At 44.9% G+C, this 20,548-nt stretch overlaps 1 protein-coding gene across 2 annotated transcripts in view; it reads left to right on the top strand.

Moving 5' to 3' along the window:
• The window catches only part of Slc39a10 (solute carrier family 39 (zinc transporter), member 10), a 53,156-nt gene that overhangs the window by 766 nt on the left and 31,842 nt on the right, over positions 1–20,548 (top strand). Inside the window, exons 1-3 of one of the 2 annotated variants that reach the window (XM_005373284.2) lie at positions 109–198; positions 14,957–15,975; positions 18,080–18,287. In XM_005373284.2, coding sequence (XP_005373341.1) covers positions 14,968–15,975; positions 18,080–18,287 — 1,216 coding nt within the window. In that variant the 5' untranslated portion in view covers positions 109–198; positions 14,957–14,967. Of the gene's footprint in view, positions 1–108; positions 199–14,956; positions 15,976–18,079; positions 18,288–20,548 lie in introns of those variants that run through there. The other variant, XM_005373283.2, reaches the window with a different exon arrangement.

The raw sequence follows: 20,548 nt of genomic DNA, 5'->3' as shown, positions 1-20,548 counted from the left end.
AGCCCCGCGCCCGGCGGCCGCGGCCTCCCCGCCGCGAGCGTTTCCGGGGGAGAGACGCGCCTGCCGTGCCGCCGACACACGCTATGCGGAAAGCCGAGCGGGGCGCGCCGGAGGCGCCTGTAACCTTTCTGTCTCGCGGTGCCGGGTGCTTGGCAGGCCTGTCGCAGATGCGCGATTGCAGCAGGAGCCCCTGGTGAAGTAAGCCCCGCTTTGGCCCCGCATTGAGTTCCAGCAGCAGCGCCCAGGATCACTCACTAGTCGGGACTGCGATCCTGAAAAAATCTAAAAGATTTCTTTCAGGAATTTCCTGCTGTGCTTTTTGCCTGCATTTGGGAGCGTGGAGGAACCGCCACACTGTGGTGGCTGGTTAAAGTTAAGACACACCTGTCTTCCCTCCCTAAGCCTGAATTCTGCCGACAGACCCGTGTGCGAGAATGACTTGGGTGCTGTTTGAAACGAGGCGGCTAGGCGATCGCAGACAGCAGGTCAGGTGTGGATTCACCCGACGTGTTAGTGCCCAAAACATTTTGGATTCTCATTTAGGGGATGTTTAACTTGTACTTCAGGTACGAATTTGTGTTCCATTCGCAAAAGCTAGCACAGTTCTTTTGCTGAAGTACTTTGAGGAGGCCTCAGGTGGAGAATGTGGGCATTGTAGGGGAAGTGTCTTTTTTTTTTAAATTCTAGTATTATTTATGGAAAGGTCGAGTGTAGGTATTATAGCAAGAAAAATCATTCAGCAGCTGGGATGAACACTTGTTTTTTTAAAAATGTGCACAGTACTGGGGACTGAGTGCAGGAAGTGCTGTGCTAGGTACATCTTCAGCCCCCTGCCCTTTGCTCAGTTGGCCAGGCTGGCCTCAAACTTCAGACACTCCTGCCTCAGCCCTCCCCGTTTGTTTTCATTTAAAGAAAACTTGTCAGGGTTGCTTTGTTTTGTCCACCCTCTTCCATGGTCGGTGTTGGCCAGTATTAGAATGTATGGCGTGGGGTGGCATTGAAGATTCAAAGCCTTGGTCCACTGTTAACTCTGGTTACCTTAATAAAAGCAAGTTGCTTTCGTTATTCTAGTCTTTTATGTATGAACATGAAGCCCCATGAAACCTACCTTCGGAGCTTACTGTGTCCGTTGAGTGAGGTAATGAACCTAAGGACTAAAAAAGTCCACTGTTTAATCGTCTTTTCTTTATAGTTTCATTCTTTCATTGGTTGTGGAGTACTTTTTCTTTTTTCATAATTTTACTCCCAGAATAAGGTTTGATCATTTCTATCAGCCCTTTGGGAGGAAACAGTTACCCCACGGTTTTTATTTCTGTACCCTTTCACCCCTGCCAAACTACCTTTTCCGATGGCACACGTACCCCACAGCTTTTTGTCGCGCAGCGCTCACGGTGCATTAAAGGAATTTGCAGAGCTTGTTTGTGTACTTCTCTAATCAAGTTTAAAAACGTTAATTGGAAAAAAACCTTAAGTTTAGCATTAAGCATACTTCGCGTAAAATTGTAAGCTCTTACCTATTACAGTGCTCATCTGATGAAGCAAAACTGATATTCCTAAGTTGGCCATAAAGGAAAGTGAACAGTAGGAAACGGAAGAGAAATGTAACAAAACAGAGCTGAATGTTTCAATAACAAATTTCATTTTAAGCCGTCTTTTGCTACAGTATCATTCTCATGAAAATTGTATCCTTGGGAAGCCGGGGGTTTAATTCAGTGGCAGAGTGGTTGTCTAGCATTCAGGCCGCCCCGGGTTCCATCCCCATCACAATGGTGTGTATGTTATGTTTTATGTTTATAACTACACGAAACTCCATAGCTTGAAGTTTGCCCGTAGACTGCTGCGCTTTATCCTCAGCAGTTTGCTGCTGCCCCCTAGTGTTCTGTTGCCCTTGCAGTTTTCTTGAGATCTTTTCGCCTGCACCTGCTGCCGGTCTTACTGTGCACCATTTCATTTTATTTTATTTTATTTTATTTTTTGGGGGGGTTTTCTCCGGTACCGGGAACCGAACTCACGACCTTGCCCTTGCCAGGCAGCTGTGCACCATTTTAAATTACAGGGTGATTCTTCAGCACCATACACCTGGTCTACCCTTGGGGTTCTTCCAGCGGTTAGAGTGGTGAATTAAATGGACGTGGTCCTTCAGAGTTGATTCATTTTGATTATTTTTTCCCTTCAGTTTTTCCAAAGAAGGAAAAATTGGAGGTGGAGGTAGAAGGGGATAACATTAACAAGTTACTTTGTAAAAGCATATGTGGGTTTTTTTTCCCCCAAAAAATTGTTTAAAGGTGTATCTTTGAAATTAGTTTTTTATATGAATAATGACTTACTTAATCTGGGCTACTTGTCTTGAAAAGGGTGTTATCAACAATCAACCTTTGGCTGGATCTATGTTAACGATAGTTCCATATACCTGTATTGTTTCAGCTGTATTAATAATAAAGTTTCAAAATGTCAAATTCATATGGTGAGCTTTTACATTTATTTTGAGCTGTGACATGAATTTTTTTTTGAAAAAGTTTCAAGGTCCTTTTCATCCCAAAATTTCCTGTAGTTATTTATGTAAATGCTAAGGTTTCAGGTTATGCAAGTATTCAAATCTAACTTTTCCTTATTAGTTGCTATAAATTCTGTGAGTGGGCTCTCCAGTGACTTATAGTTTCTCTGAAATAAATACATTCTCAAACAGTAAAAGTTTACTGAAATATTTTAAAATGTATTCAGTAGGTAGTGAAGCAACTTATAGCAACACTGAAAATATTTCCAACTGTTGGGGACATCACACATGATATCCAGAAATGTAAAAACAACCCATTAATTTGTGATACCACACAAATAATTGTGAAGTGGTATTTTTCTGTTCCATCAGAACATAAGGCTGTTAGGCTGTCAATACACAGAGTTGGGTATTGAATAGACTTAATGTTAAAGATGTTAGAGAAGAAGCTAGTGGTGGTAACAGGTTTGTGCATGTGTAAGTATAAAATTTTAAGTGGCCTTTATCTTTACAGTCTACACAGTAGATTGTATAATTCTATAAATACTTGTGATTACTCATTTTTAAGATGTTTCACTGCTGAAAGAGAGGAAAGTGTCAGATGACACCAGTGCTCATGTTACTATTTCCGAGTCATAGTTTCATCCTTGACATGCGCCCTCCTTTTGGAGATGACCCATCCCAGTCAGAAAGGGTTTTAGGGATGAGAAAGTGAGTGAGAGTGCTGGAGGAAATAACCTTGTATTACTGATGTAGGAGGGTTTAGACCATGGGCCAGCAAACTGCGGCCCATGGGACAAGTTCACTCTGTGAGTTAAGCATTCCTGGGCAGTAGCGTCCTCATTGGTTCACGCATTGCCATCTCTCCTCTGAGCTCTGCTGGCGGGGTGAGTACATTGTCATGGATCCCACAGGCCCACAAACCGTTAGTTTTCTTACCGGACCCAGCCTGTGGGCCAGCCTGTTAATCTCCCATCCTTACTCCATACGTTGCTTTTGGTGACATTCCTCTAGGGCAGTGTGGTGGGCCTGTGGGACTCGTGCCGCAGCAGGCTGTTTGTATCCTTGAGCGCTCTAACAGGTTCGTCCTTACTGTTCTGGAACCTGCCTGAATAAAACCCTTGATAGCAGGGCAGTTGGTGAGCGCATGTGTGTGAGTTCTCAGGCGTTTACATTCCTCTTGGGAGGAGGAGGAACGTGTTTACATTCATCTTGGGAGGAGGAGCAGTTCTGTTTTCATTCCACTTCCCATCCCCACTTCCTTCCCTCCACCTCTAGGATCACCTTTCCTCATTTTCATTATTTTTGACTCAGCCTTTCTGTCGTTCAAATTGGTCTTGAGCTCACAGTGATCCTTCTGCCTCAGCCTCCCAAGTACTGGGAGAACAGGAGTGCGCCACCATGCCTAGCTTCCATTTTTCATTATTACCATAATATTGCTACTTTTAGCTCATACTTGCAGTATGCATGTTTGCGTTTGTGGGTATTTGGTACATGTACTTTTGTTTTTAGGCCTTCTCCCTGCCTCTGCCGCTTTTCCCTGTTTGCCTCTTCCTTCCCATCTTCGTAAAGCTTTTGGGGAGGAAAAAACTTAAATTTAGAAATCAAGAGAAAATGCAACACATAGGTTGCATTACGTGCACATGAAACATGTATACTGACAGGGAGAACATTGCAGTCAAACTGCACAGGTGTACCAATAGCTCTGAAAGATGCAGAAACTATGACCAAATTGTGTCTTGTGAAGCTCATATATTTGTAAAAACATTAAGACATCAGGGACACTTTTTAAAACAGAAACTGAAAATATACCATCATTTACTACCCCTCAGGACCTCCGGTCATACTTCTGGTGGCAGCAAAGCCAGGCTCATCCTCTGGAAAACAATCCAGACACTGTGCAGCTAGACCTAAAAAGTTACAGTTGTTACGTCTTTCCTCACATCTAGTAATTAGTTACAAGCAAGTTACCAAAAGCAGTAGTGTAAATTGGATTAAAATGTTTGCATATTATGATTAAATCTTGAATTATAAGTGGTTTTCTTCCACATATGGTGTGATTTTTATGGTTAAGTCAACACTTTTAAAAATTTGTAATGACGTGCCTTTTTTGGAGGGGAGGTTTCAATCAGACTTCCATGTGGATATAGTTTAAAGCATCAAATGGCTGCATGAAGTTTTACAGGGAAAAGAAAAAAACTAGTTTTTCTTGCATTTTCTTCTGGCCAAAGGGATGAAGAACTAGTTTAGCTCCTTTACTTGGTTGATTCTTCAGCTATTCATGACCGAAGCTCCACATAGCGCGTCCCTTACTCCCGGAAATGCAGGCAGCATCCGCTGGCTGAAGGGAGATCCAGTGCTCTCCCCCCTTCTGTGTGTGCCTTCCATTTCCTGTGCTCCGCTTCCTCAGTACATTATAACTTCGTTTAGAACATTAGTTAATATTGTCTTCTTAAGCAATAAATGTTATTTACAGCTGGTTTATTGTAGTAAATTGTTACTTCTCCTTTCCTGCATTCCTTTTTCTGACATTAATAATTTTTATCTTTTTCCTTTTAGTTCTTTGTATCTGTATACATACCAGAATCTGTATCAGCTCTGTTGTGTAATGCAGTTCTGTAAGGGACTGTGGTTAAGATGGCACATTTAGCAGTTCACACAGTTTTCTTATATACTAGAAACTGTTAAACTTGGTAATAAAGTTGTTACTGGATTGCTAACTAAAACTGGTAGTTTGCTTATTACAGTGAAGTAGTTTGGGCATTTGGATTGCATTTTGGTGAGAGCCTGCTAAACAGCCAGCCTGTATCATCTCACTTTGTTGGACAAATACAAGGCCCTTGATGACTCACAATAATTAAAGGACAGCTATAATTAATCAGGCAGAAAGCTTCCCTGTGGGGAAGTAGTAGCCGCTGTTGTCAGCAGCATTAAAAAAATGGCAATGTTACATTACAGAAATTGCCCAGGAGATTGCGTGATCATTGCCCTGCACCGCCCGGCCTCAGAAGGGTCGTTTTAGCTGGCAGTTCGTAGGAATGTCAGGCTCCTGCAAAATCAGATTTGTACCAGTGACACAGACCCGCAAGGGAAAAACAGAGGGATGAGTGAAGGAGGTTACAGTGATAAAGACCTGAGGCAGTGGCCATGGCTTTCCTAAGAAAAAAGACAACTCTTCATGAGGCGTTACTGCAGTCTTATACGCACCAGGAACGGAAGGAGGTTCAGACCTGTTACTGGGTTAACTAAAATCACAAACATTTTAGTAGCTTCAAAAGGTGTATCAATATTTAGTGTCTGCTAACGGCGTCCCAGCCAGTGTCTTTACTAATCTCACGTTGTTTTTTGTATTCATAAACAGCAGAGCAGATGCAGTAGAATTATGAAAAGTTGTCTGTTCAGCATGGTTCCAGATTCCGTATAATGAAAGGCGGAAGAGCAGAAATGCGCGTAGTTGTTCAGACATTTAGTGCGAAATGCAGCTTTGTACGTAAGTGTTTCGAGTGCGGGAAAGATGGATTCGATGTGCTGGTGATTGGTTTGGTACCTTAAACACAAGTGTTTATAGTCTGTGTGTGTTTTTAAGTTAGTGAAATGGGACAAGCGTTGAATTATACCCCAGCTCGGCTAGCGTACAGGTACTGTTTTCACTGGAACGAATTTCGGTGCGAAAGGGGAGAGAGTGCCAGAACTGAGCTTCCTTGTTTACTTATTTACTGGGCTGCTTTGGCATTCTGAGCCGAACGTGAGTTTGTAGATGAGGCAGTTGATGTAGTGGGGTACTGCAGAGCAGGCCCTGAAGCTCTGAGAGGGTTGTGTGTTTCCTGCTGACAGCTCCTTACCCTGGTACTTTCATCTAGTGCGGAATTATGATGTCAGTGAACCGGCGTGTTGCGGCAGGTCTTCCCAGTTTCTCGTCAAGTACTGCTGGACCGGACGCCTCTGTCCTCCGGAGCTGGCCTTGGTTGGGCTGACGGATGCCGCTTGTACTCGTGTACTCTTTCTGCACATCCATTCAGAGGAGTACAGCAAAGGGACTTTTCCCTTGGCGCTGCACTTTATGTAGTTTAAGTGAAATATAGTGCAGTGTCTAATAATCAGACTGTAAGTTGATATACTTGCTCTCAAAGCAGCTTCATATGCATTAGTTCAACTGGTAGGTGTAGTGGCAGTGCTGGAATGAGCTAGATAAAAAAGTTTCTGATTCCAGGGTGCGGTATTATAAAAATAACACATTTCATGGATAAGTCAGAAATGGGGAGGAAATCCAACTTAAAGTACCATTAATAACTTACGTTAAATAGCATTTATATTGTGCAAAAAATCATGTGTGCCTTTTACCATGTCAAAAATATGTACATTATTTGGTTCTGTTAGTTACTGTAAAATAAAACATAATAATAGCCCATTTTACAAGTGGTAATAAGTAAGAGTTAAAGAGATTGTAACTTGCCCAGGAACTCGTGTTAACAAGCTACAGTCCGATCCCGCGCAGATCTTCGGCTCCTTGACTAATATTTCTTACTGTGCACATAGTGTCATGGCCCCTTTACATGGAGTCTGCACTTCCTGCTGTTGAATCACAGAAGGAAGCTAAATTGGTACGTGCTTACATTCATTCCTGTGAGGATAAGTCAACCAAGCCCTTCAATGTGGAAGTTTTGTTTGTGCAATTGAAGATACAAATACCACCTACTTTATTTAAAGAAATCCTGTAATGAAACCTTTAAAAATGAAGTCCTTGCACACAGGAAACTATGTCCATTTATTAAATAGTGACATTAGCTTACTTAAAAGCATGGTTACTTATATAACCTCAGTTGGGTGATTTCCCTTTCAGTGTTCTACCTCATTGACCTTCAAAGTACCAGTTGGGAAACATTGAAAAGACTAGTTCTAAGACCATTCTAAGCAACTTACAGTATTTTAAAATGATTGCTAGCATATGTATGTATGTATGAATGTATGTCAGAGAGAATTGAGGTACAAATACTAATATACATTTGGTCTTTCAACATTTTAATTTTTTTGAAATTAAATGAGTTGAATAGATTACATATAAGGTATGTACTAAGTTGATTGGCCTTTACAGTAACAAGAGATTGGAATATTTTGTATGTACTAGTTATTTTTCTTATTTTGTCTAGTCATTTTGGTAAGTAATCACATGATAGTCACAGTCACATTTCCATTGGTTAGGCATTAAGAATCAGTTTCCTTTCCTTTGAAGAAAAATCTAGCCAGGCATGGTGGTGCACACCTGTAATCCCACACTTGGGAGGCTGAGGCAGGAGGATTGCTGTGAGTTTGAGGCCAGCCGGGCGTACGTAAGTGAGTTCAAGGCCAGCCCATTATGTAGTGAGACCCTGTTTCAAAAAACAAAACAAAACAAAAAAAGAAAAAACTCTGTAGTATATGTTAGGGGAGTTGCCATAGCATGGTCTGACATGTTGTGGTTTGAGGATGTACAGATATGTTGGTGTAGGCAGAAGAACCCTGAACCTGAGCGGTCAGGGCAGTGCCGTGGTCTGGTCACCTTTGAGCCATGGCTGCATCCTGTGGGTCTCACATTCCTTCTATCTGAAGCAAAACTGCTTAGTTAAACATTCTTAAGGCTGTTTTCATCTTTGTTCATTTGTATAAAATAAATGATCTTACTTGAGACAGAATATCTGCGGAGGAACTTACCATGTTAACAATGATATAAAGTATCTAATTTTACTTATTTAATTCAGAATGTCTCCCTTTATTAGCCCCGCTCCGGGGCTAAGCGTGTGCGCCCTCTTGCATACTAGTGAGTTGGTCTTTCTCGTTCTTCAGTGCACCAGTAAAATGGATGTATTTTAAATGGTGACAAAGCGGCCGTGGTAGCACGTGCCTGTAATCCCGGCACTTGGAGACTGAGGCTGAGGATTGGAGGCCAGCCTGGGGTACGCAGTGAGTTTAGGGACAGCCTGGAACTGTGTAGAGAGACCCCGTCTCAAGAAATGAGAAAAAATAAATGGTGACTTTACCCACGAGACTGTAGAAGAAACTGAAATACTTGGATTTAAAAAACATCTCAAACTTAATGTAGCTTTGAAATTAAATATATTTTATGGACTACTTGTTATCATTCTTAAGCCATACATGCCACATGCAATTCAATCTAATTTAATTAGATAATCATAATAGTCACAAAACAAAAACACCATTTAAAATAAATAGGAGCGTCTGGTACTTTATTGGTATAACCAGAGACTGTCAAGCATGAGTAGCTTGCTTCAGACTCACGAGGACAGATGAAGCCCTTGCCAGCCCTGGCTGTCTGGACAAGCTGCAGTAATCTCCATTTCTCGTTCCCTGTGATCCTGCTGCGGGATTAACCACAGATACAGGTCGGGGAATCAGATTTATGACAGGAACGGAAGAATGGCAGAATGCCTTGTCAGTTTGCCTCAGCTCGTTCTTTCATTCATGTGTGTGCTTGGATCCAGCGCAGGGGCCCTCTGGTTGTTGGGAGGAGCGACATCCCCACCCCTGCCCCTCTGTTGGGAGGAGCGACATCCCCACCCCTCCCCCTCTGTTGGGAGGAGCTGCATCCCCACCCCTCCCCCTCTGTTGGGAGGAGCTACATCCCCACCCCTCCTCCTCTGTCTTTTAAAGAAATAAAATATGATAGATGCAGTTAAATAGACCTGTACTGCAACTCTGCAGTGATTAATCATCTCCATGAGTGTGTCTCCAATAGTATTGCTACAAATATGTGCATATACAGTGTATCCAAGAGGAAGGTAATTCGGGTGTTTTAAAATTGTGTATAAATGATGCAGCAGCTATCTCTTTCCGTAATGCCCTTTTTTGGGAGAGCTATACTGAGTTTCAGTAGTTACCCAGCTGACCTCAAATTTGTATGCCTGCTTCCTCAACCCCCACCTTGAGTAGCTGAGCTTACAGGCACGTGCCTCCACCCCTGGTTGGCAATTTATCTTTTATGTTTTTGAAATATGCCTGTTAAGATATGCTCCCTCCCATACACACAATACAACCACAGTAGTTACGTAATGTACCACGCATATTTTATCTGTTCTTTCACGGATAGATTTGCTTTCAGTGGACAAACTAACGCTTACATACCCAGCTGCCATGTTTTGTGCGCCTCCTTTTCTTGGGGGCTGTTACTCTTTGGACTCGCCTGAGTTCTCTCCCAGTTACATATACCTAGGAAAGCGAATGTTGATCAGCTTTAGCCGAGCACAGTTTTCTTCTACTGGTGTTTGGCTTTGGCCTGGGCATGTGATACAGACCCAGTCAAAAGTACATAAGGGATCATGTGGAGAAGACTTGAAGAAAAGACTGTCCTTCCCAGCTCAAAAGGGAGAAAGCTACATCTGTTTGGATAGTAAATATGGAGTGAGTGTAACAGTAGTAGCAGTTCCATTGAGATGGGAGGACAGGACAGACCCAGGGTGAGTGAGCGTGAGCCATTAGGTGTTAGATGCTGTAACAAGTCATCCGTCCTCCGAATTCCTTCTATGTGGACGTTTTCTGTGTGTTAACTAGCTTTCGTTGAGTATTTTGTTACTTGGAACCAAAGCATCATGGTACAAAGTAGTTCACATTTGAAAAAGTATTGTGGTAAACATTCTTCAGATTGTTCCCTTGTGCCCAAATGCAAGTTTAGCTAAAAGAATTTGGGGGCCATAAAATGTGTTCATATCAAATTGGTATACACATCTGCCAGCCTATTTGCTAGTATTGTTCAATCTCAGGGGCAGTGTTGTTACTATCTCCTGTTTGTGCCTTGCAGCATTGTCTTGATTTACATTGTCTAGATTATTAACAACCAAGTTTTCTGCTTATGATCTTTAGTTGCAATGTCTGGGCCTCCTTGATACCCTGAATTGATTCAGAACATTTACCTTTCTTGGTCACTTGGACTTTCTGGGACATAAGTTGGGTCACAAGCCTGCCTTCCTGTTGGATAGCGCTCAGAAGAAGCATCAGCATATTTTTGATCTCCCCTGGTAAAGATGACAGAGAACTTCCCGAACTGCTTGAGAAAGTGGCTCATGTGATGGGATAAGTGTGTTTGAAGGAAGGGGGAGTATTTTTTTTTAAGGGATTGATGGCATTATATCGTCCACTTGAATGTTCTTTTTTTTTAAAATTAATTAATTATTTATTTTTTCCGGCACCGGGAATTGAACTCACGACCTCACACTTGCCAGGCAGGCGCTGTGCCGCTGAGCTAAATCCCCAGCCCCCAGTGTTCTTTATTATTATTTAAGCATATGCCATATTTTTGGGTCAGCCTGTCCATGTATATCTTCTGTCTACTTGTCTGTGTAATTAACATTCGAGTTTTTTCCTTACTAGTGCACATTTTATGTATTGTGAAACTGATCTTCTATATGCATTATTTACTTATCTTCTAGTACATGGCTTGTCATAAGCTTTGTTTATGGCACTCCTATAATTTTTAAAGAATTTAGTTATATCAGTCAAACTTTTTTTTTAGTATTGTGTTTTGTGTTTAAAAAGTTTTTCCCTGACTGGTCACAGGGACATTCTTCTGTATTTTCTTCCAAAGCTCGTTAAGGACTGGGCTTTTGACATACAGGTCTTCCCTTCAGAGCTGACTCGTGTGTGGCGTGGAGAACCGTTTTCACAGGTGGCAGTATCGATTCACTCTCTGAACTCTGTTTTGCTCTCCGGGTTGGTTTTCTGGCCCTGTGCCAATTCCATGATTGTAGTTAGTATAACTGCGTGACTTTATGAGAGGGCCGTAAATGTTACTAATCTGATGTTCTTGATTGTACTTATTTGTTTTTTCATAAGAACTTCCGCTTATCGAGTCTCTCTCTCCCTCTCTCTCTCTCTCTCTCTCTCCCTCTCTCTCTCTCACACACACACATACACACACCAAACCTAGCTACTAGAATGTTGCTTGGCCTTGAATTAAATTTGTATATAGTTTCTGAACTTTCCTGTGTTTCAATAATGTCTTTTACAGAATTTTGCTTCTGTTTTTGTTTTTGTTTTTGTCTTTTTGAAACAGTTCTCGCTATGCAGTTCAGGCTGGCCTTGAGCTCACTTTGGAGCCCAGGCTGGTCTCGAACTCCCAACAGTCCTGCTGCCTCAGCCTCCCGAGTGCTGGGATTACAGGCGTGCGCCACCATGCCCGGCCGAGAATTTTGCTTTTAGTGACTTCATACGCCTTCTTCTCTTACACTGCTCATTTCAAGGAACTGTGTAATTTTGTATGTAAATACATTTTTCCACTGGTTTTCATTGGAGAAAATTAGACTGTCACTGTGCTTTTATCACTGGGAATGTACCTCAGCTGCAGAGTACGTGATTGACATGCTCATGGTCCTGGGCTCATCTCCAGAACTTTTATTTTTTTTTAAAATTTTTTATTTTTTTTGGTTTTTCTCCGGTACCGGGAACCGAACTCACAACCTTGCGCTTGCCAGGCAGGCGCTTTTGCCGCTGAGCTAAATCCCCAGCCCCTCATCTCCAGAACTTTTAAAAGGGACCTCATTGAGCTTGGCGGGGTGGCGCATGGGTGTAATCCCAGCACTGGGGAGGCTGAGGCAGGAGGATTGTTGCGAGTTTGAGACCAGCCTGGGCTACAAAGTGAGCTCAAGGCCAGCCTGAACTGCATAGCAAGACCCTGTCTCAAAAAGACAAAAAAAAAAAAAAAGACCTTGTTGTTACAACCTGATGTGTCAGGAAGTTCCCAGAGCTCCGTGATGTGTTCGCATGACGACTTCCCAGGAAAGAGCATTACCGTACTTTGACCCCCTGCAGTGCAGTCTCTTCCCAGTTACCACCTCCTAGCTTAATTTCAAAAAGCAGTCCTTATCCGGTCTAGTTCCGCTCATTTTAAACTTTGGATGTTACTACAGTTACGGTTCGCTTTGGTGTTTGTCACCTTGCTCCGTCTAGTGATCGTGAAACTCATCTCAGCAGATGCCTGAAGCTGCACTTGCGCTTTGCTTCCCGAGTGGTGTCTCGTGTGCTCTGTCTCGCATGCTCACTCGGCTGCTGGTGAGCAGTTAGGCTTTCTTTCCGGTTTGGGGCGTGATGAGTGACGGCCATGGGAACGTTCATGTTCATGTCTTCTGGTGTCCACTTAGGTGCATTTCTTTGCGCACGTGCACGCTCAGGAGTGGAGTGACCGAGTGGACATCGTCTTTTGTCATACCGTGAAAGAGTTTTCCTGAAGGAGTCCACTCTGCACTGTCACTTACAGTGTGCGCGGGTTCCACGTGGCTCACATCCTTGCCTGCGTTTGTTATTGGCAGTCTTTTCTATTTTAGTCTCTTTGGTGTGTTTGCTGGAGTATCTAACTTGGCTTTTCATTTACGTTTTCGTAATGACGGAGACTGAGCATCTTTTCTTGTGCTTCTCAGTAACGGGCTACTCTTAAGAGGTGCTTCAGGATGCTCTGTTGGGTTGTTCCGTAATTCTTGTCTTGATTTGTGGGAGTTTCTTAAAAATTCTTGATTGCACATGGTGGTAGTCTCTCCCCGCCCCAAGGCTCGCCTTTTGGTTCGGTCGTTCATCCATTCATTCGTTCTGCAGTGCTCTGCACTGACGCCATGGCCTGTGCGCTCTGGGCACTAGCACCGGGCTCCACCGCTGAGCTCCATTTCCTTCCCATTTTTAAAATTCTGCTTTGACGCAGGGTCTTGCTGAGTTGCCCAGACTGGGTTTGTGCTTGTGAACTTCATGCCTCAACCTCCAAAGTAGTTGTGATTACAGGTCTTCACTGCTACACCAGCTGTGTCCTATCTTGAAGGCCTTAAAATTACTTTCCCAAATAAATATAAATCTGTCCTTTTTCCTAGCAATAGTCACTAACCACATGTAGCTGCTGGGCACTTGAGATGCAGTGAGTCTGAGTTGCGGGAACTGTAAAACACATGACTATTTAAAAGTCATAGCATTAAAGCAATGTCAACTATCCTGCTAATAAGATTCACATGTAAAGTGTTGACTAGACTGATACGAAGTTAATTCCAACTGTTCTAGAAAACTTACAAATTCTGTTATAGGCTGACTGTATTTCAGGATTCTAGAAGTGTACTTTCCTGCAGGTTATGGAAGATGTGGATAATGAAAGACATCTTCTATAATCTGCAATCTGAGATGGTGACTATTAGCTATGTGTGGATACTGAACATTTAAAATGTGGCTACTGTAACTGAAAACCTGAATTTTTCATTTAATTTTGGTTGATTCAGAGTTAAATCTCTGTATATTGCTAATGGCTACTATATTGGACTGCACAGTTCTTTATTATTTTAATATTTATTGTCTCAGATTTAGGTTCACAGTCTATCTGTAATTGGTTGTTGGAGGAGTCAAGTTTTATTTATTTTTCTCCTAGATGAAATATATTTGACGAAGCAGCAGGGAAGAGGGTGCCCTTTCCTGTTTTTAGATTCTTACTCTGTTCCTTTGGTCTATTTTGTTCTTGTACCAGATACCACACTGTCTTCCATAGGTAGTAGGACAAGTGCTCCATCTTTTCCTCAAGAGCGTCTCAGCTATTCCGGCTCCCCTTCCAAGACTTGGATTGGGATTGCATTGGAGCTCTGGTTCACCCAGTCATAGAAGTGCTGCAGCCGCCTGTGGAGGGCTTTAACGTGTGGTACTTTCTGTGCAAAGGTCGTGTACATCTGTTGCTAGGCTTAGTCCTTTCTGTGTGCCCTTATAAGTGGTACTGTTTGTCACTGCCATTCTCTGATGTCTCTGGTACGTAAAAATAGAACGGCTTTAGGCCATTGTTCTCATGTCTAGCAGCGGTACAAAATGAACCTGAGAGATTCTTTTGGATTCTCCTTATATCAAATTCTGCCACTTGTAAGTAGTGACAGCTTGATTTTTTTGTGATTCTTACTCATTTTATCATTTTTACATCTTCTTGCCTTATTTTACTGATGAGTTCCTCCATGTGCAGAGATCAGCAAACTTTTTTTTGTAGAGAACCAGAAAGGAATGCAGCCAGTAATCGTTGTGTAAATGGATGGACATAGACTCTTGGGTGTTTTACTCGGAGTCAGGAGACTTTGAGTTCTGAGCAAGGTGAACTGGTTAGTGTGAAGGGCTGTACACTATTACGATTAGTTAAAAGCCCATACCTCCTTTTCTTTTTTTGGACAGTACTAGCAGTTACTTAGTTACATCCCATACCACTTTATTTTTTGAGAGAGCATATTACTAAGTTTCCCCAGCCCCAAACTCAGTCCTTCTGCCCCAGCCTCTCCAGTACCTGGGATTACAGGTGTACCCCGTCACACCCAGCTAAAAAGGACCATTTTTATAGGGAATCAGGGAGGGAAGGAATGATTGATAACCGTGCAAGAAGCAGGGTAAGGTCTTGCCCTTGTGGACTGAACGGCGGGCGAGTCTGTGAGTACGTGGCGCGTGCGCCCATGTGGACTAAAGCTTGTCTCTCGGTCTCTGCAGGAGAAGCAGAAATGAAGGTGCACGTGCACACGAAGTTCTGCCTCATCTGCCTGTTGACCTTCATTTCCCATCACTGCAGCCACTGCCACGGGGAGCACGGCCCCGGCCCCGAGGAGCTGCATCGACACCACCGCGGGGTGACGGAGCCCGAGCCCAGCAGGTTCTCCTTGCAGGATGCTGAGAATGAGCAGAGATACTATATTGAAAGACTCTTCGACCGTTACGGTGAAAATGGAAGACTGTCCTTTTTTGGTCTGGAGAAACTTTTAACGAACTTGGGCCTGGGAGAGATCAGAGTGGTGGAGATCAGCCACGAGGATCTGGGCCACGATCACGTCTCCCACTTGGACATGCTGGCTGTCCAGGAGGGCAGGCACTCCCACTCACACAGCCACCAGCACACCCACGGTCCTGTCAGCCCCGACAACCAAACTGCGACCACCGTGACAGCACGGAGAAACCACAGGTGTGACCCCGAGAAGGAGACCCGCGAAGCGTCCGCCAGGTCTGACGACAAACACGTCCACGACCACAGCCACCGCCCCCGTCACCACCATCGTCCACACCATCACCTCGACCACAACAGCACTCGCCACAGCCGGAATGACTCCGCCGCCCGCGGGCAGCGAGGGGAGCCGAGCCACGCGCCGTCCACAGAGGCCAACAAGACGCAGGAGCAGGCAGAGCTCAAGCCACGGAAAGGACGGAAGGACAAAGGGAGGAAGAATAGCGAGAACTCGGAGGTCATTACGCCAGGCCTCCCCCCTGCCCGTGCCCAGGGCGAACCCTATGAGCATAATCGGGTTCACAAGCCCGATCGAGTGCATAACCCCAGCCATCCCCACGCCCACCCAGAGCACAATGGTCACGACCCCGGGCACGGTCACCAGGACCACGCGCCGGACGAGGACAGTGAGCTTCGGCACGCGCGCAAGCGAGAAGCACCGCATGTGAAAAAGGGTGCGGTGTATTCAGCTGCTAGTCACAAGGACCACGGTGAGGATGACCATCACCATGAGGTGAGTTTCCACTGGACGGCTCACGCCGCTCTGCAACTTGTAATAGCTCCGGTGTATTTTGATTTTTTTTGGTCTTTTTGAGACAGGGTCTCATTATGAAGTTCTGGCTGGCCTTAAGCTCACTTTGTAGCACAGGCTGGTCTGGAACTTGCAAAGATCCTCCTGCCTCACCCTTCCAAGTACTGAGATTACAGACATGCACCACCATGCCTGGCTTAGTCAGTCACATTTAACTTGCTTCAGATGTTTATCTGGACACCATCAGGTAACATTCCTGCAGAAGTATGAAGTAACCCAAGTCAGTGTGACTTGCATTATTCCTGCTATTCTCAAATCAGGTTCATCAAAACTATGTGCTTACACATAGTTAGCACATAACATTCCTGCCCAGTGTGGTGGCGCATGCCTGTATTCCCAGTGCTTGGGAAGCTGAGGCAGGAGGATCGTTGTGAGTTTGAGGCCAGCCTGCACTACACAGTAAGACCTTGTCTCAAAAAATGGAAAAAAGCCCAAACAAATATTCCTTATTTTAGCTCTTCATTTTACCATGTTCATGTGAATTGCTTGACTCTCCTTTACTTTTCACTGTTACCACCGGCTGGTGTGTAGATATTTACAAATGAGCACTTCGTGTTACTTGGCCCGGCCTCTCGAGGCGGCGCTGGGAGTCAGCCGCTGCGTGGTCCCGTCGCGGTTTTAGTCCCACAGGCAGGCGTTCGGTGCATGTGCCCGCCGGGCGCTCTCTGAGAGTCCGTGGAGCCTGCGGAGTGAGGAGCTCAGTTTATTCTCAGGCCTTCGCCACACTCGGGGTGAGCGTGGAGTGAGCACAACAAGACTGCAGTGGAGAGAGAGGAGAAGGTGCTGGCAGCCTCCTGAGTTGTCACACTCCCGCACACCTCACGTTTCACTGCTCCTTCTTGGTTCTTAAAAAGTTGCAAGCACGTTAACTTCTGTCTCATTAAGGCTGTGCCAGTGTGCACACTGGCTTACCCTGAGTTTTAGCGTTTTTATCGAAGCTCAGGAGAACGTGTCGTGTGTGTGTCTCGCTTACGCGACTGGAGAGCGGCAGCTGCAGACGTGGAAGATGGCGTTTTGCTGTCCCCGTCCCCATCTGAGCGCACAGCGGTGGGTTTCCTCCCTGGCGCCTTATCGCATACTGCTTTTTATGAGCACCGACTTGAAATACTGCGGAGGCCTGTGACTTCCCGCAGTGCTGTCCTGGAGCTCCCTGGTGAGGCCGGGCTCCTGCTCTCCGTGTCCCTGTTTCGGGCCAGTGTGGTCCTCAGTGCCCGCCTCGCTGACGGCTCGGGCTCCGAGGAGGTTCTGTGCCTGAGTGGGGTGGTGGCCCAGGGGCGCTGAGACCGGAGAAGAATCATTTTGTGTCTTTGAATGTTCTGGCTTTCTTCTTTGCCATTTAGTGTTTCTTTGTTGTTGCTTTGTCTTAGTTTGGGCCATAGACAAAGTCGGTAGCACGGACACAGGTCAGTGCGCGGACGTGCGTGGAGCGGTCCCCACCTCGCCCCCCGAGGGAGCGCTCCTGCAGCTGGCTGCTCCGCGCTTGCTCCTCAGTGTTAAGGCACCGGATGAAGCTGCCTTTTTTTGCCTTCCGGTCTGGCCCCGCTCAGTCGATGTGGGCTGCAGCTCTCCAGTACTGTATTCATCTTCTTTCTTAGTAGATTTTGTCGTTGCTGCTGCACTGGGTGTTACACCCAGGGTCTTGTGCATGCTGGGCGGGTGCTCTGGTTGTGAGCATCTTTGCCAGTGAAAATGTCTGTGTTACTAATTTGAAGTCATTGATGATTGCAGTTTGGTAGGGAAATTATTTTTCTCCTTGTAGACTCTTGGGCTATAGTTACGAGTCATGATCTTTTATATGTGGAAAAATGGTTCAAATCCATAAAACATCTTAAGAATCTGGACTGGTGTAGTTGAGTGTATCCTTATCATCATTGCCTGTAAAACATCTTTATTTGGGTTAGATACCTGTGTGTTATACGCTATTTTCCAGAAACATTTAGGATTGTTTTTTATACAGTGATTCGCGTATACCATTTGCTTAACCCTGAAGGCCTCCTTTCACCGCTCGTGGTGGGTTTCCTTGCAGTGTCTGAACGGCACTCAGCTGCTGAAACACTTCGGTCACGGAGCCAACACGCCCATCTCCCCTGCACTGTTCACGTACCTGTGCCCCGCGCTGCTCTACCAGATCGACAGCAGACTCTGCATCGAGCATTTTGACAGACTTCTAGTTGAAGACTTAAATAAGGAGAAGCATCTCATTCCTGAAGATAAGGCAAGCATAGGGGCATCAGGTAAGAAGGAGATTGAAGCTGTTCTTCTCTAAGCGCTGTAGTGCCTGTACTTACCTTTTAAGCTGTAGTGCAGTTAGAATGCAGTCTGTGTAAAACTCTGACTGGCCTTAAGCTGGTGTAGGCGTCCACATTTAGAAAGCGCTGGAGAAGACGGGAAGAGCACGGTGCCTTCGTTCATCTCTTGTGGTGTGGTGGAGGGGTGTTGTGCTGTGGATGGGTGGAGAGCTGGATTAAGAGGGGGAGGGGGTTCAGAAACGGAGCCTTCGTGACGAGCAGATGTAACGAAAGGAGCCCCTAAACGAAGGTATTCGTTGTGGTGGCAGGTTAATCTCTAGCAGGTTAGGGGCCCCTGGTGAAACCAAAGAAGATTAAATGTTAGAAGGCATGAAAAGGGAATCGGTGTGGCTGAACTCCAGGAATGTCTCCGAAACGCAGCTGGCTGGCACTGGGCGTCCGCCCCATTTCCTCTGCAGAGCTCCGGCTAGGGTCCGATCGGTGCCGTTACTAAGTTTTTCTCAGCTTTTCCCACGCTCTGTCAGGCTGCTTGGGGCTCCATGGTGCTGGGCACAGGTTTCTTATAATGCTTCAAAGCTTCCTCTGCATAACCTTGTGTACCTCTTAACTGAGTCTCAGATACCATTCCAGTTCATTTTTGATAGAATCTGGAATCTTTGGCTTTTTTCTTATTCTTCTCTTTTTTCCTTGTATAATCAGCTTTGAAGCCCAGTCTGTCTCTTAAAATTCTTTTAACTGCATCTACTCTGTCATAACTTTATTTTTGGATTTTCATGTAACTTCATTACCCTCCCTGCCTATGTGCCTCTTCCTCCTGCAAGATGACTGTAGCACTTAAACTAGATTTATCTTTCTAGAATGTGAATGCAGTGCTCTGATACAAAACTTGCTGACAGTTATTGTTTAGTTAATCCACTGTCTTTCATTTACCTGACTAATACACACTGCAGGCACTGTGTTAGCCACATCCTCTCGCACCCGTCTTGTGAAGTGGGTGGTGGCCCGCTTCCCTGGGGGAGGAAATGGTCGTGCCAGGATTCTTATCATTTTGTCTCTATGTGCAGGGTTTTTTATGTGCATTTTTTCCCCACTAAATTTTAGGAGTAACCCTGATGTTTTGTGATTCTTTTTTTTGATAGGTAAGGAAACTGAGCTATGGAGACGTTAAGTAACTCTCCCACAGGTCTCAAGCCCAAAAAGTGACAGAGCCTGCACACCCTGAGACTTGTGGGATGAAAGCTCCAAGCCAGCGTCTTCTCGGTGTAGTTAAATCTGGCTTGATTTTGTGAGCTTTGCTCCCTCTACAGTATGAATTCTTCCGGATATCCACAGTGCTAGTGCTTTCCTTTGCATCCCACGAGCTTGCTGGGTGTCGTGACAGCTTCCTCTCCTGCATCACTGCCCTGTGCTGCTTTGTCGCACGGTTCAGCCCTGGGTGTGGCCCACAGGCCTTCCCTATGTGAGACCTGCGCTTTGTCATCTGTCTTCGCCTTCATTCATTTCTTCTGTCCTAGCCTTGCCCTGAGCCATCTGCTGACAGTAGGTGATGCCTTTTCTATGGTTCTTTTCCTCATGATGCAGCTCAGGCATCAGCCCCTCCAGCCTGACTTCCTGCTGTGCTGTGCTTCAGCTTTCCTTCCCGACTCACCACGAGCTCTCTTCATTCTGGCAGATCTCAGGGACCCTTAATAACTGGCTTAGCGTGTTTTGGTTGGACTTCAGTTGCTTGGAGGTAGTGACCAGAGCTTTTATCTCTTTAATCCTAATGCCGTTGTAAAAACAACTTTGGATGTAAAGCAAGCACTCACGCTTGATCTAGGGAGGAAATTGCTGCATGGCAGGCTCCCGCACTCCCAGGTAGACCCAAGGGTGGTGCTTGTTGAAGTGCAGTCAGTGAACGCCCATCACTGTTGCCGCTGACACCAGTAGTAAAGTGCCTTCAGAACAAGTGGGGCTTTCGCGATTACTTCACCATTTGTGAAACGTTGATGGGTTACCATGAATTTATGATGATGAACACAGTTCTCTTGTGTTGCCTAAGAGGCAGTGGCCCAGGAGCTCTAACCAGAGTAACTAAAATGCTATCTGTGAAGGACTGAAAGAACAGAATTTTACAAAATTCATAGTACTGGACTGAATGTTTGGGAATACTAGATTCCAGCGTGTAAGAATTTTACAGGCTGGAGATACCTCTTAAAGCTTTAAAGAAGACATTGCATGAACCCAGCTATTCCCCTTCTGGGTAT

The sequence above is a fragment of the Chinchilla lanigera genome, unplaced genomic scaffold, assembly GCF_000276665.1.
Source record: "Chinchilla lanigera isolate Chin_1 unplaced genomic scaffold, ChiLan1.0 scaffold00002, whole genome shotgun sequence".
Taxonomy (NCBI): domain Eukaryota; kingdom Metazoa; phylum Chordata; class Mammalia; order Rodentia; family Chinchillidae; genus Chinchilla; species Chinchilla lanigera.
Note: the sequence above shows the minus strand (reverse complement) of the source record. Positions and strands in the feature narration are given on the sequence as shown.